Here is a 15,351-nt window from a genome sequence, read left to right as displayed (position 1 = left end):
ATTTTCTGTAACAACTTATCTTTCTGCAGTTTTGTCATTTCTTGTATACTTTATAAAATCTTATTTTGTTCAGATACTTCTTCAAAACGATTGTGGCCAGGATCCAAACTGGCACTGGAAGAAAACTGATTATTTGCAACAAAAAGAGAGAAATATCAAATCCTAGGATTACATATAAAGCATTACCACTCCTTCCAAGTGATTTAAAAATCTATGTCCTAGGGGCTTCCCTGGTGGCGCAGTGGTTGCGTGTCCGCCTGCCAATGCAGGGGAACCGGGTTCGCTCCCCGGTCTGGGAGGCTCCCACATGCCGCGGAGCGGCTGGGCCCGTGAGCCATGGCCGCTGGGCCTGCGCGTCCGGAGCCTGTGCTCCGCAACGGGAGAGGCCACAGCAGAGGGAGGCCTGCGTACCACAAAAAAAAAAAAAAAATCTATGTCCTAAATCCCAATTTATTTTTTTTTGTCAGATCCTTCAAAATTACCTGGAAATTGTGAAGCAGCCTTTATGTAGTAAATTCTATTTTCTCAATGTCTTGATTAGATATTAGCCACTGACTGGAAAATGTGTATGTAATTTATTAGTGCCTGAACCACAATCCTAAACTAATTAGCAATGTTTCACCAATTATAACAACACCTTTTAAATGATGAACTACCATATAATTTCTAAATCACTATTTCTTTTTGACACCTTTCTTTTATATTAATGATTTAATCCTGAAAAAAGTGATGTTTCTAAAACCCTGCAATTTGTTTTGAAATCCCTGAACGTTGAGAAGATTAATTTACAACATTTGTCTTTGAAATATTATTGCTTCTTCAAGACTTTGAAAATTATACTCTATCTAAATTCTGTACTTCTATATTTACTGCTTATATATTATCTTCATTTTTAAGGTCCTCTTCCTTTGTCAGCAAGAGCATCTTTTTAAAGAGAAGTCATATATTTTTCTTTAAAGGAATTCCCTTTTTAAAATTTCCCCAATTCAAGAATTTACTGTTTAGGAGACACGAACAAGAGGTTTACTGTAGAGAAATGATAAGATTATTTTAAATACTTGTAAAATATTGATATAGAATTCTTTTTTTGGATTGATATAATTATATCCTGTCACACTTAAAGTTGTTCCTGTGTACACAAGACTCATTCCCTTCTGGACTGCTTTCTTGCTTTATTTTCAAGCACTGCTCTCACAAAGAGGGAAAATGCCAGTAACTTTAAAGAAGATACACATCTTTACTTTGATAGTTAAGCAACAAGAAGAGCAAAAAAGGCCAAGAGAAGAAAGAAAAAACGAAAGAAAATCCTTCTTTCAAAATCAGGTGTACTACAAAGCTCAATTAGTTCACAGACTGAGGACACTGCTTTTTATAAGTTTTTTTCTCCACTGGGAACAGCTTTCTGAGTGTCCCTCTCTCTGCTCTCCATCCCTCGAGTCTTAACCAGGTTTTTTCGTTTTTGCTTGTGAGAACGAAAAAAGTTGCAAAGGAAGGAATATTCGGTACATTTCACGGCGGGTTTTCTATTTTCAGAAAGTTTTACCGTTTCCCAGGAGGCTCCCAATTGTTTCTAGACACACAGAGCCTAGGAGTCACTAGGCTCCCTCTAGACCCTTCTGAGAATCTATTTCATGAAAACTAGGAGTCTGACGTACCCGCCCAAAATGGATCTACGCAGAATTTTGCGTTTGATTCCACGTCGTTTGTCGACCCATGAAAGTTCATCTTTGGACCACAAGTTAAAAACGTCTGTCTAAAGTTAAAAGGCAAGGAAACCTCTAACACCTTTCAAGGGGCTAAAAGACTCCCTGCACCTCCCTAGACGAGTTCTGGACGCGGCCAGGAGGAGCTCGGACCTTGACCATGCGCCGGAGTAGGTGTATCCCCGCTACGCACTGGCTTTAACCCGAGGAAAAGTTAACTTTCGGCTCCTTGCATTTCTCCAAAGTCAATCCTCTAGGGCCTTAACCTAAGCTGGGGCAAGGCCTCAAAATCTGGGACCAGGGAAGACAGGTGTGTAAAGAAAGCCTCCGGGCACCACGCACGGGTCGCCGTGCACAAACCCGCCTGAAGGACCGGGGGGCCCGGGGCTCCCCGATACACTTACTCCTGGTTTGATTATAGCCTGCGAAGCCTCGTCGCCTCCTGGTTAACGCGAGCATACTCCGAGCCACCCCGCGCAGGGTCTAACACTGATGCTCCCCCCAAACCTCAAGATCTCCGCAGGAGCGAGGCATCCCTCACGGGGCGTCCTTACCTTGGGGTTGGTCAGGAGCTGGTGCTCGTCGCTGTGCAGTAGCGCCCTGGAGTTGGACTCGGAGTTGTTCACGTAGACCTGGACGCAGGGGTACTGCGAGGTGCCCCTGCAGTCGGCGCCACAGGTGAAGGTGCACTCGAACACCTCGCCGATCTGCTGCACCGACAGCACCGTGCAGTTGGCCGCCGTGGCTTGCAGATCCTGCAGCGCGGGACTGAGCCAGCAGAAACCGAAGATAAAGAGCGACACGACGCCGGAGATGATGAGAAACAAGCCGAGCCGGATGCTCTTGTCCTCGGCTTCCGTGTACTCGTAAGCCACCCGGAGCTTCGCCATCGCCCCCCACTCCCGGCGGCAGGCACGCTCCCCCCGCCCCCTCCCGCCCCCGGCGCCGAGCCCGACTGCCTCGGGCGGGAGGAGCCGCCGCCGCGCGACAGCAGGGGAGTGGGCGGCCAGGGGGAGCGCGCGAGAACAAAGGGGCCGAGGCCGGCGACGCCCCCGGCGGCGGCAGCGCCCCCCCACCTCCCCGCCCAGCCGCCGCCCGGGTCCCAGAGGCTCGCGGCGCTGCCGCGGTTTCAGAGCCTCCTGCACCCTCGGGCGCTCGGAGCGCTCGGGCGGCTCCTGCCTCCAGCGCCCCCTGCCAGCCTCCGCCCCCGCGCTTTCCCCGCCTCCCCCACCCCGCCTCCTCTCGCCCAGTGTCTCCCAGTCTCCATCGCCCGCCTGCCGCTGATCCGCGGACTCGCCGGGCAGCTGCCCCGAGGGCAGGAGCCGCAGGGCTGAGGCGAGCCCGGGGGCTCCCCCGCGAGGGAGGCAGCTCCGCCCGGCCCCACCCGCCGCCGACCGGAGTCCTCCCGCCCCGCCCCGGGGCGTTTCCCGTGGGCGAGGGGCGGGCGAGCCCCGGGGATAGCGGCTGCTGGCGCTCGGGATTCTTGTTAAATCCCTTTGGAGGGACATCCGAGATAAAAGCTTAGGATCAATATAATTTAACAGGAGTGAAAGTTTAAAACACAAAACAAAAAGCAAACGAGGGAGAGCGCAAGTGAAGCGGCGGGAATTTTGAACTCCAAACGGGGATTGGTCAGCCAGCGGGGAGAGTGAGCCAGCGGCCAGGCGGCGGGCACTCCCGAGGAAACGGGTCGCCGGAACCAGCAAGACTCGGCTGGAAACCCCTGGGCAAGCGGCGTGCGCTGGGGGTCGCCCCCGGGGAAACCCTGGCGCCAATTCCCACGCTTGGGGCGGGAGCGCACGCTTGGGGCGCGAGGCGTGACCCGCTACCGCCCCCTCCCCGCCAGCGAGAGCTGTAATGGTCGAGCCTCAGGGTCCCGGCGCTGCCAACCGCCCCGGCGCAGCCGGCGGTCCCCCGGCCCCAGTCCGGCCCGGAGGGTAGCAGGAGAGGAGTCAAACAGGCTGAGTCAGACGGAGTTTGCAGTGGAGGCAACACACGTGGGGGCAGGAACCTGCGACCGGCAAGACCCGGGAAAGTCGCTTCCTGGGTCCTGGGTGGACCTCGCGGCAACTTAGGTCTCCGGCTGCCGGGTCGACCCCAACTCAATTTGACCTACGGCAGGGGCTGACTGAGTAGGGACGGGAGGAAACAGGTGCAGAGGCTTGCAGCCCTGGAAGGAGACACCACTTTCCCCATCAGGACCGTCCCCTCGCTCCCGGCCTCCCGAGAACAGGATCCTCTCTGTTCTGTCTCGCTCCTTAGGAGTCTTGCCACCCTTGGCCCATCCCGGAATTTGTAGATGAGCTTTCCAGGAGCGCTGTGCAAGGCGATAGCGGCGTGCAGACTCACTTTGGGACAGGTACCGTTCCTAGAGCTGCGTCCTGCTCTCTTAATTCTTCCCTCCACACCCACCTCCCCACCTCGCCCGCGCATACCTTCAGCCTCTATACTTTTCGTGACCTTTAAAAAAAAAGTTAAGATGATCTTTTTCCAAACCACACTTCTATCAAAATATCAAACTTGGAGAACTATTTCGACCAACATTTTGAAGAGTCAGAATGTTCACTTTGCAAAATATATAAAGATATATTTTTCTTGACTTGCAAGTCCTAAATGAATATACTCTTAATTAAATTCAGTTATGTTCCTGATGAATATGGAAACACCAAGTCATGGAATTCTTGACTTCTCTTTCTTGGATTTCAAATGTTACTTTACTGGTGTAGTACTTTTCAGCTGAAGTCCCGATCTGATACTTTGAAGTACTCCTTGATGTGGCAGGTAACAGTATTTATAAGCAAGGGGTAAAGCAAGTTTAATTACAGGAAGACCCTAAGTGTTTTTCTGAATAAATTAAGAAGGTGCAGGGTTTGGAGAAGACACTTTTGTACTTTAATACCTTTCAAGTTTTGAGAGACTAGATTTCTTTCCTTCTTTACCTAGGAATTATATTATTTTCTTCCCTTTCTGTTGGCATAAAGACAATTGTTAGTGGTTACACACACTACCTGAAAGGAAAAGTGAGTTTAATAGTTGAAGCAGCTTAACCTAAGATCACAGATTTTCAGCGTGGATCTTTTTCCTACGACAGGTTATAATTATCTTCCTTTTCAAGAAGGCTAAAGCCAATCTAAGATCTGAGGCAGTGGTGAGCAAATAAGATCCTATTATCTTATAAGATCTCGTAGCTCTGATATGCTGAGCAACTTGATCTTGAGGCAGAATTAATTCCTATAGCGTTCATAAAACACAGGGATGGGGGTGTCTAAAAATAATTTAATGAATATGATTCATTTTTCAATGATTCCAGAGCTCAAAGAGTTCTGTGAATGAACCCTTTGCCTCAAAACTGAAGCAAGATGGTCTTCCAAGTAAATCCAGAGAACAAACATCTGAAAATTCTGTCTTAATTTAACTTAAACTCTTAAAGGCTTTTAAATCCATTTTTTCAAGTTCTGCATTTAGTCACTTTCCTTCTTTATAATTATTCTAAAAGTATTTGAAGAAACTGTTGCCATCTAGCCTTCTGTTCTTTAAACATTTACTTTTCTCCTCTTATTTCCTATTTTTAAATTAGCTTGCTTCTCTTCTGAACCTTTCATTATTTCATGTGTTTCTTATTGAAAGTCAAACATATCAAAAGACTTTCCAAATTTCTGTTTTATCCTTAATGGAACACTGTGTTTGTTATCAGTTTCATTTATTTGAGGTGGGGCTGCCTTTTCACATTTCCAAGGAAGGTTGGGTATGTCAGCCCCTCAGTTTCTGAAAACAGGTCACCATTGACTCTCTTAAGTTAGAATAGTAGTAAGAACCCCTGGGATGTCAGAGATGCTAAGCTCTGAGGTCCCTGAGCATCTTGTTTCTCGTGGAGGGCAGAGGCACAGGAAAAAAAGAAAAAGAAAAGCGAGTCCTTTCTTTGCATAGTTGTCCACCAGTTAAAATTAAGATTAAAACTGCAGTACTCAGAACTAGACTGACTTATTTGATGTACTTCATTGTCTACAACAATGTTTTCAGGAGAATCATGGCCAAGCCTTGATGAAGTTCTTTTTAAAAGAAAAATAAAATCTATCTAAACAAGGACATTAAAACCATTGTTATTTATAGTTTGTTCTCATGATCAGTATTCTTCAAGAAGTTCTGTGACTGATGTTAAAGTTGCAATATACAGTTTCATATGTATATATACTTTATTTTTGTATATATACTTTTATTGAAAGATTCTAAAAAGAATGATCATAAGTAGGGCTTTGGTATCCTAGGAATAGAAGGGAATTTGGGACATGTTGGGAAAATGTTTATACATGGTTTTAAAAATTGGTACGTTGTGAAGTTTTTCAATAACAAACTGCTCCTGTACACTTGGATAGCTAAAATATATAGGGGAGAAAATTAATACTGTATCATCACCTTTTCTCACTAAAATTCACATGCTGGATAAGTTTTAGACATTTGCAACTAGAATAACTAGGTAAGAATAAATATGAATGAAAGCATGAGTGATCCAACAACAAAAAAATATAGAAAAAATTTATCTTTTCCGTTCAGCTTATATAACTTTAGATTTTGTTATTGTCGCAGAAAATTGTTTCCTTTTTATTTGGTCTTAACTTAAAAAATGCTTACAGTTGTACTAAATCGTTTCCAGCTTGCTGATATTAACTTTCTTGCCATCCTTCATTGTGAATGTTAAATATTTGTTATTAGCGTCAGAATTTTACATTTGAAATAAATTTTCTATGTGGCCACTATCTTTTCTAATTACATTTATTTTTTCCTATCCGTAAACTTTACCTATTATATTGAGCATATAATTATTGAGGACATTACTTACTATTTCTAAATATTTATAATCATATTACAGCAGGAAGGGATCTTAAATATTACCTAGCTACATATTAAGCAGGAAAGAGAGCTTCCAAAGACTTTGCATTTTGTTTGAAATAGTAAAGAATGATTATTTAAAAAATATTTTTTCAAAGTTCAAATTTGTTTGCATACAGCCTTTATCTTTGCAATTGAAAAAGAAAAGCAAAAAGCACAGATAATCACTTCATATTAGTAAATTCATAATACTGTACTGGAAGTGCTGGCTGGATTTCTTAAATTCTTGCCACCTGTCTATCATGTTAATGGAAGTGAACTTCTATGGGAGGTATATATACACATATGTAGCAAAAGGGAAATCAGCTTTGAAATTGGAAAGCAAGAAGCTAAGAAATTCTGGTCTCAACATTGAGTAAATAGTTTATAACTGATATTCTTAGATTGTTTCCTCCTCCCCATACAAAAGGTTTTGGACTAGAAGATAGTTTTAACATTTCATGATTTTTATTCCAAGTTGATTTTGTTCTTCCCATGTTCTTCAAAAACTTGGGTATTACTCTCTAACGGCACCTAGTCCTGTTAAAGAGTCTTTTAATAATTCCCAAATATGGAGAGCACCTCCTAGTACAGTGACTAAAAGGGAGAGTGTTTGTCTTCGGAGAAATGGACCGATGCCTACTGAACACCTACTATAAGCAAATGCTCTAATTTAATCTTACCGTGAGATGAAGAGGAACAAGATTAAGTAACTTTCCAAGATTGTGCATGTATTGACTATGGCAGATTACAAGACCCATTCTTTTTCTACTGTACTATGCCATCTCTAAGGAATTTCTGTATTTAATAAAAAAGAAATGTAGGTAATACAAGCAGATTTAAAATGTGCTTATATACTTATATTCAAGTATGCTTAGGCTTGATCAACATCCATATTGTGAAACCTGACTATGAAGAGGGGGGCAGTGGGTAGAGAATCAAGGAGCTGATGATTTAATCTGATCCTCCTGTTTAATTTTACTCTGAAACACTTGTGTTGAAAATAGCTCTTTTTTAGATGCATAGCAAATATAAGTAGTACTGTTTTATGCAGGAGAGGGAGATTAAGTGTAGTATTTAGGTTTCAGAGAGACTTGTTAGAAATTCAAGCTATTCAAAGTAGAGGTAAACACAGGGAACAACTAGATGTTAACACAAGTCATTAAATAGTTCCAGGGTAGAAGAAAAGCCTATCCTCTTAATGCACAGAATCACCTACTACTTTTTTTTTTTTTTTTTTTTTTTTGTGGTATGCGGGCCTCCCTCTGCTGCGGCCTCTCCCGTTGCGGAGCACAGGCTCCGGACGCGCAGGCTCAGCGGCCATGGCTCACGGGCCCAGCCGCTCCGCGGCACGTGGGATCCTCCCAGACCAGGGCGCGAACCCGGTTCCCCTGCATCGGCAGGCGGACGCGCAACAACTGCGCCACCAGGGAAGCCCCTCACCTACTACTTTTAATAACAGTTTCCTTGCTTCTGCTTGGACACTTCCAGTGATGAAAAATTCACTAACTCCTGGGACTTCCCTGGTGGTGCAGTGGTTAAGAATCCGCCTGCCAATGCAGGGGACACAGCTTCGATCCCTGGTCCGGAAAGATCCCACACGCCGCGGAGCAAGCAAGCCCGTGCGCCACGACTACTGAGCCTGCACTCGAGAGCCCACGAGCCACAACTACTGAAGCCCACGCACCTAGAGCCCGTGCTCGGCAACAAGAGAAGCCACTGCAAGGAGAAGCCCGCGCACCGCAAGGAAGAGTAGACCCTGCTCTCCACAACTAGAGAAAGCCCACGCACAGCAATGAAGACCAAATGCAGCCAAAAATAAATTTATTATTAAAAAAAGAAAAATTCATTAACTCCTAATGCTACTCATCTGATTTTTGGACCTTTTAAAAATGTATGATGTACAATTTACTTTCTTGTAAATTGAAATCTGCCTTGCCATAACATCCATGTAAATATCCTTATTCTGCCCTCTGGTGTTACACAGGTTAAAGATAGTCTGCCTTACAAATGATAATCTGCCTTACAAACTTCAGATGTGGGAAGACAACTGTCATGTCCTTAGGCCCTTTCTTCTTCATCTTAAATTTCTTCAATATTCTCTTTTGATATGGTTTAGAAAACTACGGTCATATCCTTACCCCAAAATGCTAAGAAAAATAGATAGTTTGAAGTTGGAAACATTCTCTAAAACTAGAGTCTGCACCTTTCTTTTCCATGTTATCTAGTCTACAAACACTTCTAGGATGGTGGATTTTGTTGTTCACTAACATTATCATTGCAAAATGATTTGGGCTCATATTTATTAGACAGAATTGGGATTCCAAAAAGTGATGTGCAAGTCAACTAATTTAATATTCAAATATTAAATCATTTAGAATAAGCTGAAAAAAATAATTTTTAAAAACAGGTATATTTTCACTCAATAAAGGGACATAACTTGTTTTATATTTCAAGAATATTAACCATTTGAAGATAATAAATTACTTAAAACATTGAAAATAAAAAATCAAACATGTCTGACTCCTAAGAGGAGAAATATTTAACAGCTCAAATTTTCTCTTAAGACAGACCATTTTTCATGCAACTGTTACATATGGTAATTAAAACTACATCTTAAAATAAATGTTCAGTATGTAACAGATTTAAAGGTAGCTTCAAAGCATTCTGGCTGCCCCAAATCTTTATTTTTATACAAAGGATGAAACTATTTATGTCATTCCTACATGTATTTTTTTCCTCATTGAGCTGTATATTTTTGAATAATCATCAATTTCACAGTTCAATTTTTTTTCATTAAAAATGAGTATCCATTGAGCTGGTCCTAGAAATAATCAAGTTCACCCAGCCACTTATTGATATCATAACACTCTTGAAATTTGATGCATTTCTTCCAAAATGTTTAAAGAACTCTCATGTGTTATTCCTAAAATTATCTTCAGTATATACTAGAGAATAGATTAGTCTGGAAGAAAAACATCACTTGTTAAAAGTTTTAAAAATTAAATTATGTGGTCAAAATGTTACTTAGGCTAAAGACAAATGCATGTTAGCAGAACATTATGTTTCAGGATATGCTTACGAAAATTAATAAGAGACTAGCTCTGATTCATAGTGAAAATTTCTGTTTGTTTTCCTCAGCTAGTATCCTCAGTTGTTGCTTAAAGGAACTACCACTTGGGGCATAGGGCGTTTTATTTCACCTTCTCTAACAAAAATGTCGAAATATATTTGTGGTGTGGTAGAAGCCTATCAGGCCTTGGAAATGAAAACTTAGTTTTGCTGTAGAGAAGGTAAGTAAGTTATTAGCTAAAGTATTTTGGCAAGTGTCAAGTGGTGGTCATAAGCTATTAGACTATGCAATAATTTGGGTTTTCAACAGAGATAGGAAATTATGACAATGAAGACTATCATCATTGTGAATTTTCAAGAAGTCATTCATTTACGGACTTCCCTGGTGGCACAGTGGTTAAGAATCCGCCTGCCAATGCAGGGGACATGGGTTCGAGCCCTGGTCCGGGAAGATCCCACATGCCTCGGAGCAACTAAGCCCCTGCACCACAATTACTGAGTCTGTGCTCTAGAGCCCGCGAGCCGCAACTACTCTGAAGTCCGTGAGCCTAGAGCCTGTGCTCCGCAACAAGAGAAGCAGCCGCAATGAGAAGCCCGCGCACCGCAATGGAGAGTAGCCCCCGCTCCACACAACTAGAGAAAGCCCGCACGTAGCAACGAAGACCCAATGCAGCCAAAAATAAAATAATTTTTAAAAAAAGTCATTTAAATGACCGAGGGAAAACTGTGGCAGACAACTGAAAATATTTAGCTTTTTAAACTGCATATTGAATTCTTATGATAAATATATCATTAAAATCTCGTCAGGTCGTAGTATTTATACAACAGGATGACTGGATTTTAAGAAGTTTCAGTTGATGGACATAGGGTTGATAATGCACATAGCTGCCCTTAGCAGTTTTTATGCATACAAATTGAAGTGGAAATCTAGCAAAAATATCCCTAGGAAATAGCTAAGATTTGAGCGGTGGGGGGAAAGCATCTTTGTTGTGTTATACTTGGAAATGGATTTAGCTCTCCTCATATTCTGCTCTAATAAATGCTACTGTAATAATGTAGTTTCTGCACTAGAACACTGGTTGATACAGTAGAAAGTATCAAGTAAAAATGCCCCCGATATATAGGAATGTATTAACCCAAGATCAACTTCATTGGGTTTCACCAGAATTTTATTCTAGTTAATACTTATACAGTAGGCAAAGTATAGTTTAAGTGTAATTGGTAGTTCACTAACTTCAGAAATGACTTGTGATACTTAACTAAATTTTGTATTCTTGGCCTCTCCCTAGACAGTCGAAAATCAGAGTATGTAAACATGAGGCCTAAAATATGTATTTTAATGTTTTGCAGTTGATTCTTATGCACATTGTTTGAGAATTACCTAACTAGAGGATAACTTTGACTCTGGTGAGCTCCTGCAGTGGTCTAAATCCAAACTAAACTTTTTATAATCAAATTTAATGATCAGTTTTCTTTATGAATAAGAGGATTATTGCTTAATCTAATTTTTGTGATCACTACTGTGGCAAAAAACAGGAGATTGCATACTAATGCAATGTATAATTTCAGGCTGAAATTCACCTCAAAATTTAATAACTATCTCTTCACTCCTTTGAATGTAGAACTACATTCATTTATGTATGCATAAATAAACCTGGTGAATATACACATACATCTAATTTACTATTTGTTGTGCTTTAGTGTTTCATGTTCCTATTCCAAAATTAAAAAAAAAAAGTTGAGGGAAGTTGTCTTAACTCTTTTTTGATTAAATTCCTTTCCAAAGATATTGCAGTAATTTAAAGTAAACCTTACCTATGACTCAGAGAAGAGCACATTTTAGACTAGGTCAGTGTTTTAAGTATATAATTTTTAGCCCTGATGACGAGACCTTCTTCAACTTCAGGTGAAGAAGAGTATCAACATCTTAAAAGAGCTGAAGTTATCAAATCCAACGTTATTCTCAGTCCTCTGAATAGCAAGTGACAGTCATCTAGTTTCTGCTTGAATGTTTTTGTTGATGGAATCCTCACTTCATGAAGCATTTAATACCGTGGGATAGCACCTTAAAATAGATAACCAAAATCTGTCTCAACTTCCACCTGCTGGTTTGAGACTTGCCCTCTTCTTCATCTAAGACCTTCTTATATTTGAAGACAGCTGTTATGTCTCTCCTTAGTTGTCCACCGTCTCTTCTTCAAAGGCTACATCTCATCAACTCAATTCTTCCCATGCATGACATCTTTGAAATTGCTATGCATTTTGTAGTTGGTGATTTCTCATACTTCAATTGAACTACTTTTTTTTCCTTAGTGATATACAAAATAATGGTATACCTTAAAATTGTTGGCAAATAGGCTTGCTGAAATACAGTAATCCCACTTAAACATTTTTTCAATCAATGACAGGAACTCTTGAGGTCACCCAGTTCAACTCCTTACCTTATATACAGAACACTGTCCAGCCCGTCTCTCCTCGGTTGTTGGATGAGGTTGAATTTAATGCCTTACAAACCAACTCATTTCAAAATCTCAATTACCTCAGTTACATTTTAATATTGTGCTGAAATCTTTCTTACGGGTCATAGTTCTGCCCTTCAGTTACACAAATGAAATGTGTCTTTCACTGACAGCTCTTGAGTGTGATACTTGAAGACAGATACTGTTTCCAAAGTTCATTCTCTAATGCTAAACATTCCTTCTTCCTGTTTTTTTTTTTTAATATTTTGGGGATACTCAAAAACCTACCTCATGATGCTATGCTGAAGACAGATGTATTAATGCATGTAAAACACTTAGTATGTTGCTTGGTAGCTAGAAGGCATGCCACATTCTCTTCTGCCTTCCCCAGTCATGGCCGCTCTTAAAACACAGCAAACTTCCTACCTTGTTCTGAGCACTACTTTTGTTAATGTAGTTGAGGATTACTTTAGTATTTTTGGCAATAAAATCACAATTTACGGGCTTCCCTGGTGGCGCAGTGGTTGAGTCCACCTGCCGAACGGGTTCGTGCCCCGGTCCGCGGAGCGCCTGGGCCCGTGAGCCATGACCGCTGCACCTGCGCGTCCGGAGCCTTGTGCTCCGCAACGGGAGGGGCCACGGCAATGGGAGGCCCGCGTAACGGGGGGGGGGGGGGGGGGATCACAATTTACATTCATCTACATATGAACCACTCTTAAGCCATGGTATATTCTACCATCCTTTATTCTTTTAGAAACCAAAGTGTAAAACTAAGTAATTATCCTGGTGCAATATGTCCTATTTGATGTAACAAAAAAAAATTACTGGGTTAGATTTAGATTCCAATTTTGACTTTCAATGTGTTTGCTTCATCTCCTAGATCTGTCATTTATTCATGGTATAATTCATTGGTAACACTAGCAGCAAGGAGAGAACCTTGTGACATGCCATTAGGAGCTAGGTTTTAAAGACAATTGAGATATGTCTGGCTTACCTTATTTTCCAGAGACTTGTTTTAACAGAACCAGTTAGTTACTAAGTATTCCTATATCTTCTCTGTTAACTACACAGACAAACCATGGTTAAGAGAGGACGTTAAAGACGGACATTCGGAGCTTCACTGGTGGCGCAGTGGTTGGGAGTCTGCCGGCTGATGCAGAGAACACGGGTTCGTGCCCCGGCCCGGGAGGATCCCGCATGCCGCGGAGCGGCTGGGCCCGTGAGCCATGGCCGCTGAGCCTGCGCGTCCGGAGCCTGTGCCCCCGGAGCCTGTGCCCCGCAACGGGAGGGACCACAGCGGTGAGAGGCCCGCGTACCACACACACACAAAAATAAATAAAAGAGTAAAAAAAAAAAAAAAAAAAAAAAAAAAAAGACATTCCCTTTATTACACACATGCACATTTAGGTTTTCAGCAACTTTTTTGCAAAATTGATGCTATTAACCAAATTTAAGTTAAAATAAGTGCAGCCATGCTCAGATGCCAAAGAATGGAAGATCTATCTATGGTTTTGGAATGCAGGATTCAGAAGGATCAGTTAGGGTAGAGTGGGAAAAATTTTAAAGTTTTGAAAATTAATTGAAAATACTTAAAAAAGATTCTCTTGAAAATGGAACTACAGCAAAAAATAGTTATTTCAAAGCCAACTGCTTTTATCTGTATTTTATTTTCAAATTAAAATTATCAATTTATACCATTCAATCAACATGTATTTACCAAACACCTACTGTGTCCCTAGTTCAGTAGCAAAAAGGAAAAGACCAGTTAAATGGTTTATATACTGTAAGAATTTAAATAAATTTTCAGTTCTTAATTAAAATTTGTTATATCTAAGGAAAACTGTGCAATGAAAAATCCCTGAAGATGGAGTTTGTTATAGTATCACCACAAGAAGCACAAAATATATTTGAAACTAAATAGCTGAAAGGCCTTTCCTTTCCTTTTGTTTGCAGAAAGCCAATTATAGTATAATCACAAAAATTTAACATAATGTACATGACACTAGTTATATAGGGAAAAATTAAGATAATTAAATGTAAGAAAGAAAATTCGAAATATTAGTTTATGTCTTCTGTACATGTACAATATAACCACAAGTTATAAAACCAAGGAATATAACAGTGTGTTATATTAAAGAGTTTAATATCGTATTTTAAAGATTTCAAATAGAATTTTAAAACTTGGATTTGGAGTCAAGAACATGGTAATTTCTGACAAGTTCTGACAATTTTATTAACAAGTTATAAAAAGTTGGTTTACATGTAAGAGTTTTCTCATTTTGATGATTCAGGGTAAATAGAATTCAGAAAACTGGAAAAGTGTGCACTTAAAACTTTGCATATGGCAGTTAAAGCAAACAGCTAGAGGCCAGACAACAAATCACTTTAGCTATTTTGTTTTTCTGAGTCATTCACACAGTACCTACCAGTCATGATGGTGGTGACACTTTATACTGTTATGTTTATATTCATAAGAATAAAGATACCCTCTTCCATTTTCTTTTTTCTTTCCAGCTGTTTCTTATGATTATGTAGGACAAGTTACATTTTACGAAGTAAATTATTATGAAAAAATGTAACCTCTTTTTAAGAAATCGATTTCTGGATTTAACAGATGTCAAATTACGTATGTGTTCTGTGAAGTTTTTTTGCACAAAAGTTGAACTAGAATACATAAGTTCCATTTTCCTACAGAAGAGATGCTTTGGTTTAAATCTAAAGATTAAAAAATCCTGATATTTTCATGTCAGTTTCTCATATCTCAAAATATATAGAAAAAGGTAAATCTGAAGTCATTTTATATTCCTGATATACAAATACAGCAAGGTCATAAATGTTTCATTTTCAAACATGATTTGGTACATGTCAACAAACTTCCACTCTTCATAGAAAAATACGTTAAAAATGAAAATTTGAAGAATCAAAACTCATTTTTTTTTTTTACTTCTTCTAGTTCTTTCAAAACTTCAGTCTTCAAACATTTTTAAATATAGTATCTGTAGATGGAAAAGAATCCATCAACTTGTATGTGAAATAACCAGGAGATCAAAATCGAAGGGGAAGTCTACCCCACTCCTCCTCTTTGGCTTACCTTAATTTGCACATTATTTCTTTAAGATATATCTCAAAGGTCTAACAAGAAATATCTTATACACTTCTCACAAAAGCAGAGTATTTTGATTGGGTCTCAAGAGAGTTCAGGAAGTTTTATTTCTAATGCTGCCATTATTCATTTTAAAAAAAGTTTTCTC

General features: G+C 40.5%; 1 protein-coding gene across 2 annotated transcripts in view; it reads right to left on the bottom strand.

Moving 5' to 3' along the window:
• The window catches only part of KCNMB4 (potassium calcium-activated channel subfamily M regulatory beta subunit 4), a 63,579-nt gene extending 60,967 nt beyond the window's left edge, over window positions 1–2,612 (bottom strand). For both annotated transcript variants that reach the window (XM_007106600.3, XM_055085209.1), the window contains exon 1: window positions 2,258–2,612. In XM_007106600.3, the coding sequence (XP_007106662.1) occupies window positions 2,258–2,593 (336 nt within the window). In that variant the 5' untranslated portion in view covers window positions 2,594–2,612. The remainder of the gene's footprint in view (window positions 1–2,257) is intronic.
• Window positions 2,613–15,351: the final 12,739 nt, after the last annotated feature.

This window comes from Physeter macrocephalus, chromosome 6, assembly GCF_002837175.3.
Source record: "Physeter macrocephalus isolate SW-GA chromosome 6, ASM283717v5, whole genome shotgun sequence".
NCBI classification, from domain to species: Eukaryota; Metazoa; Chordata; class Mammalia; order Artiodactyla; family Physeteridae; genus Physeter; species Physeter macrocephalus.
This window is presented reverse-complemented; position numbering and strand designations above follow the sequence as displayed.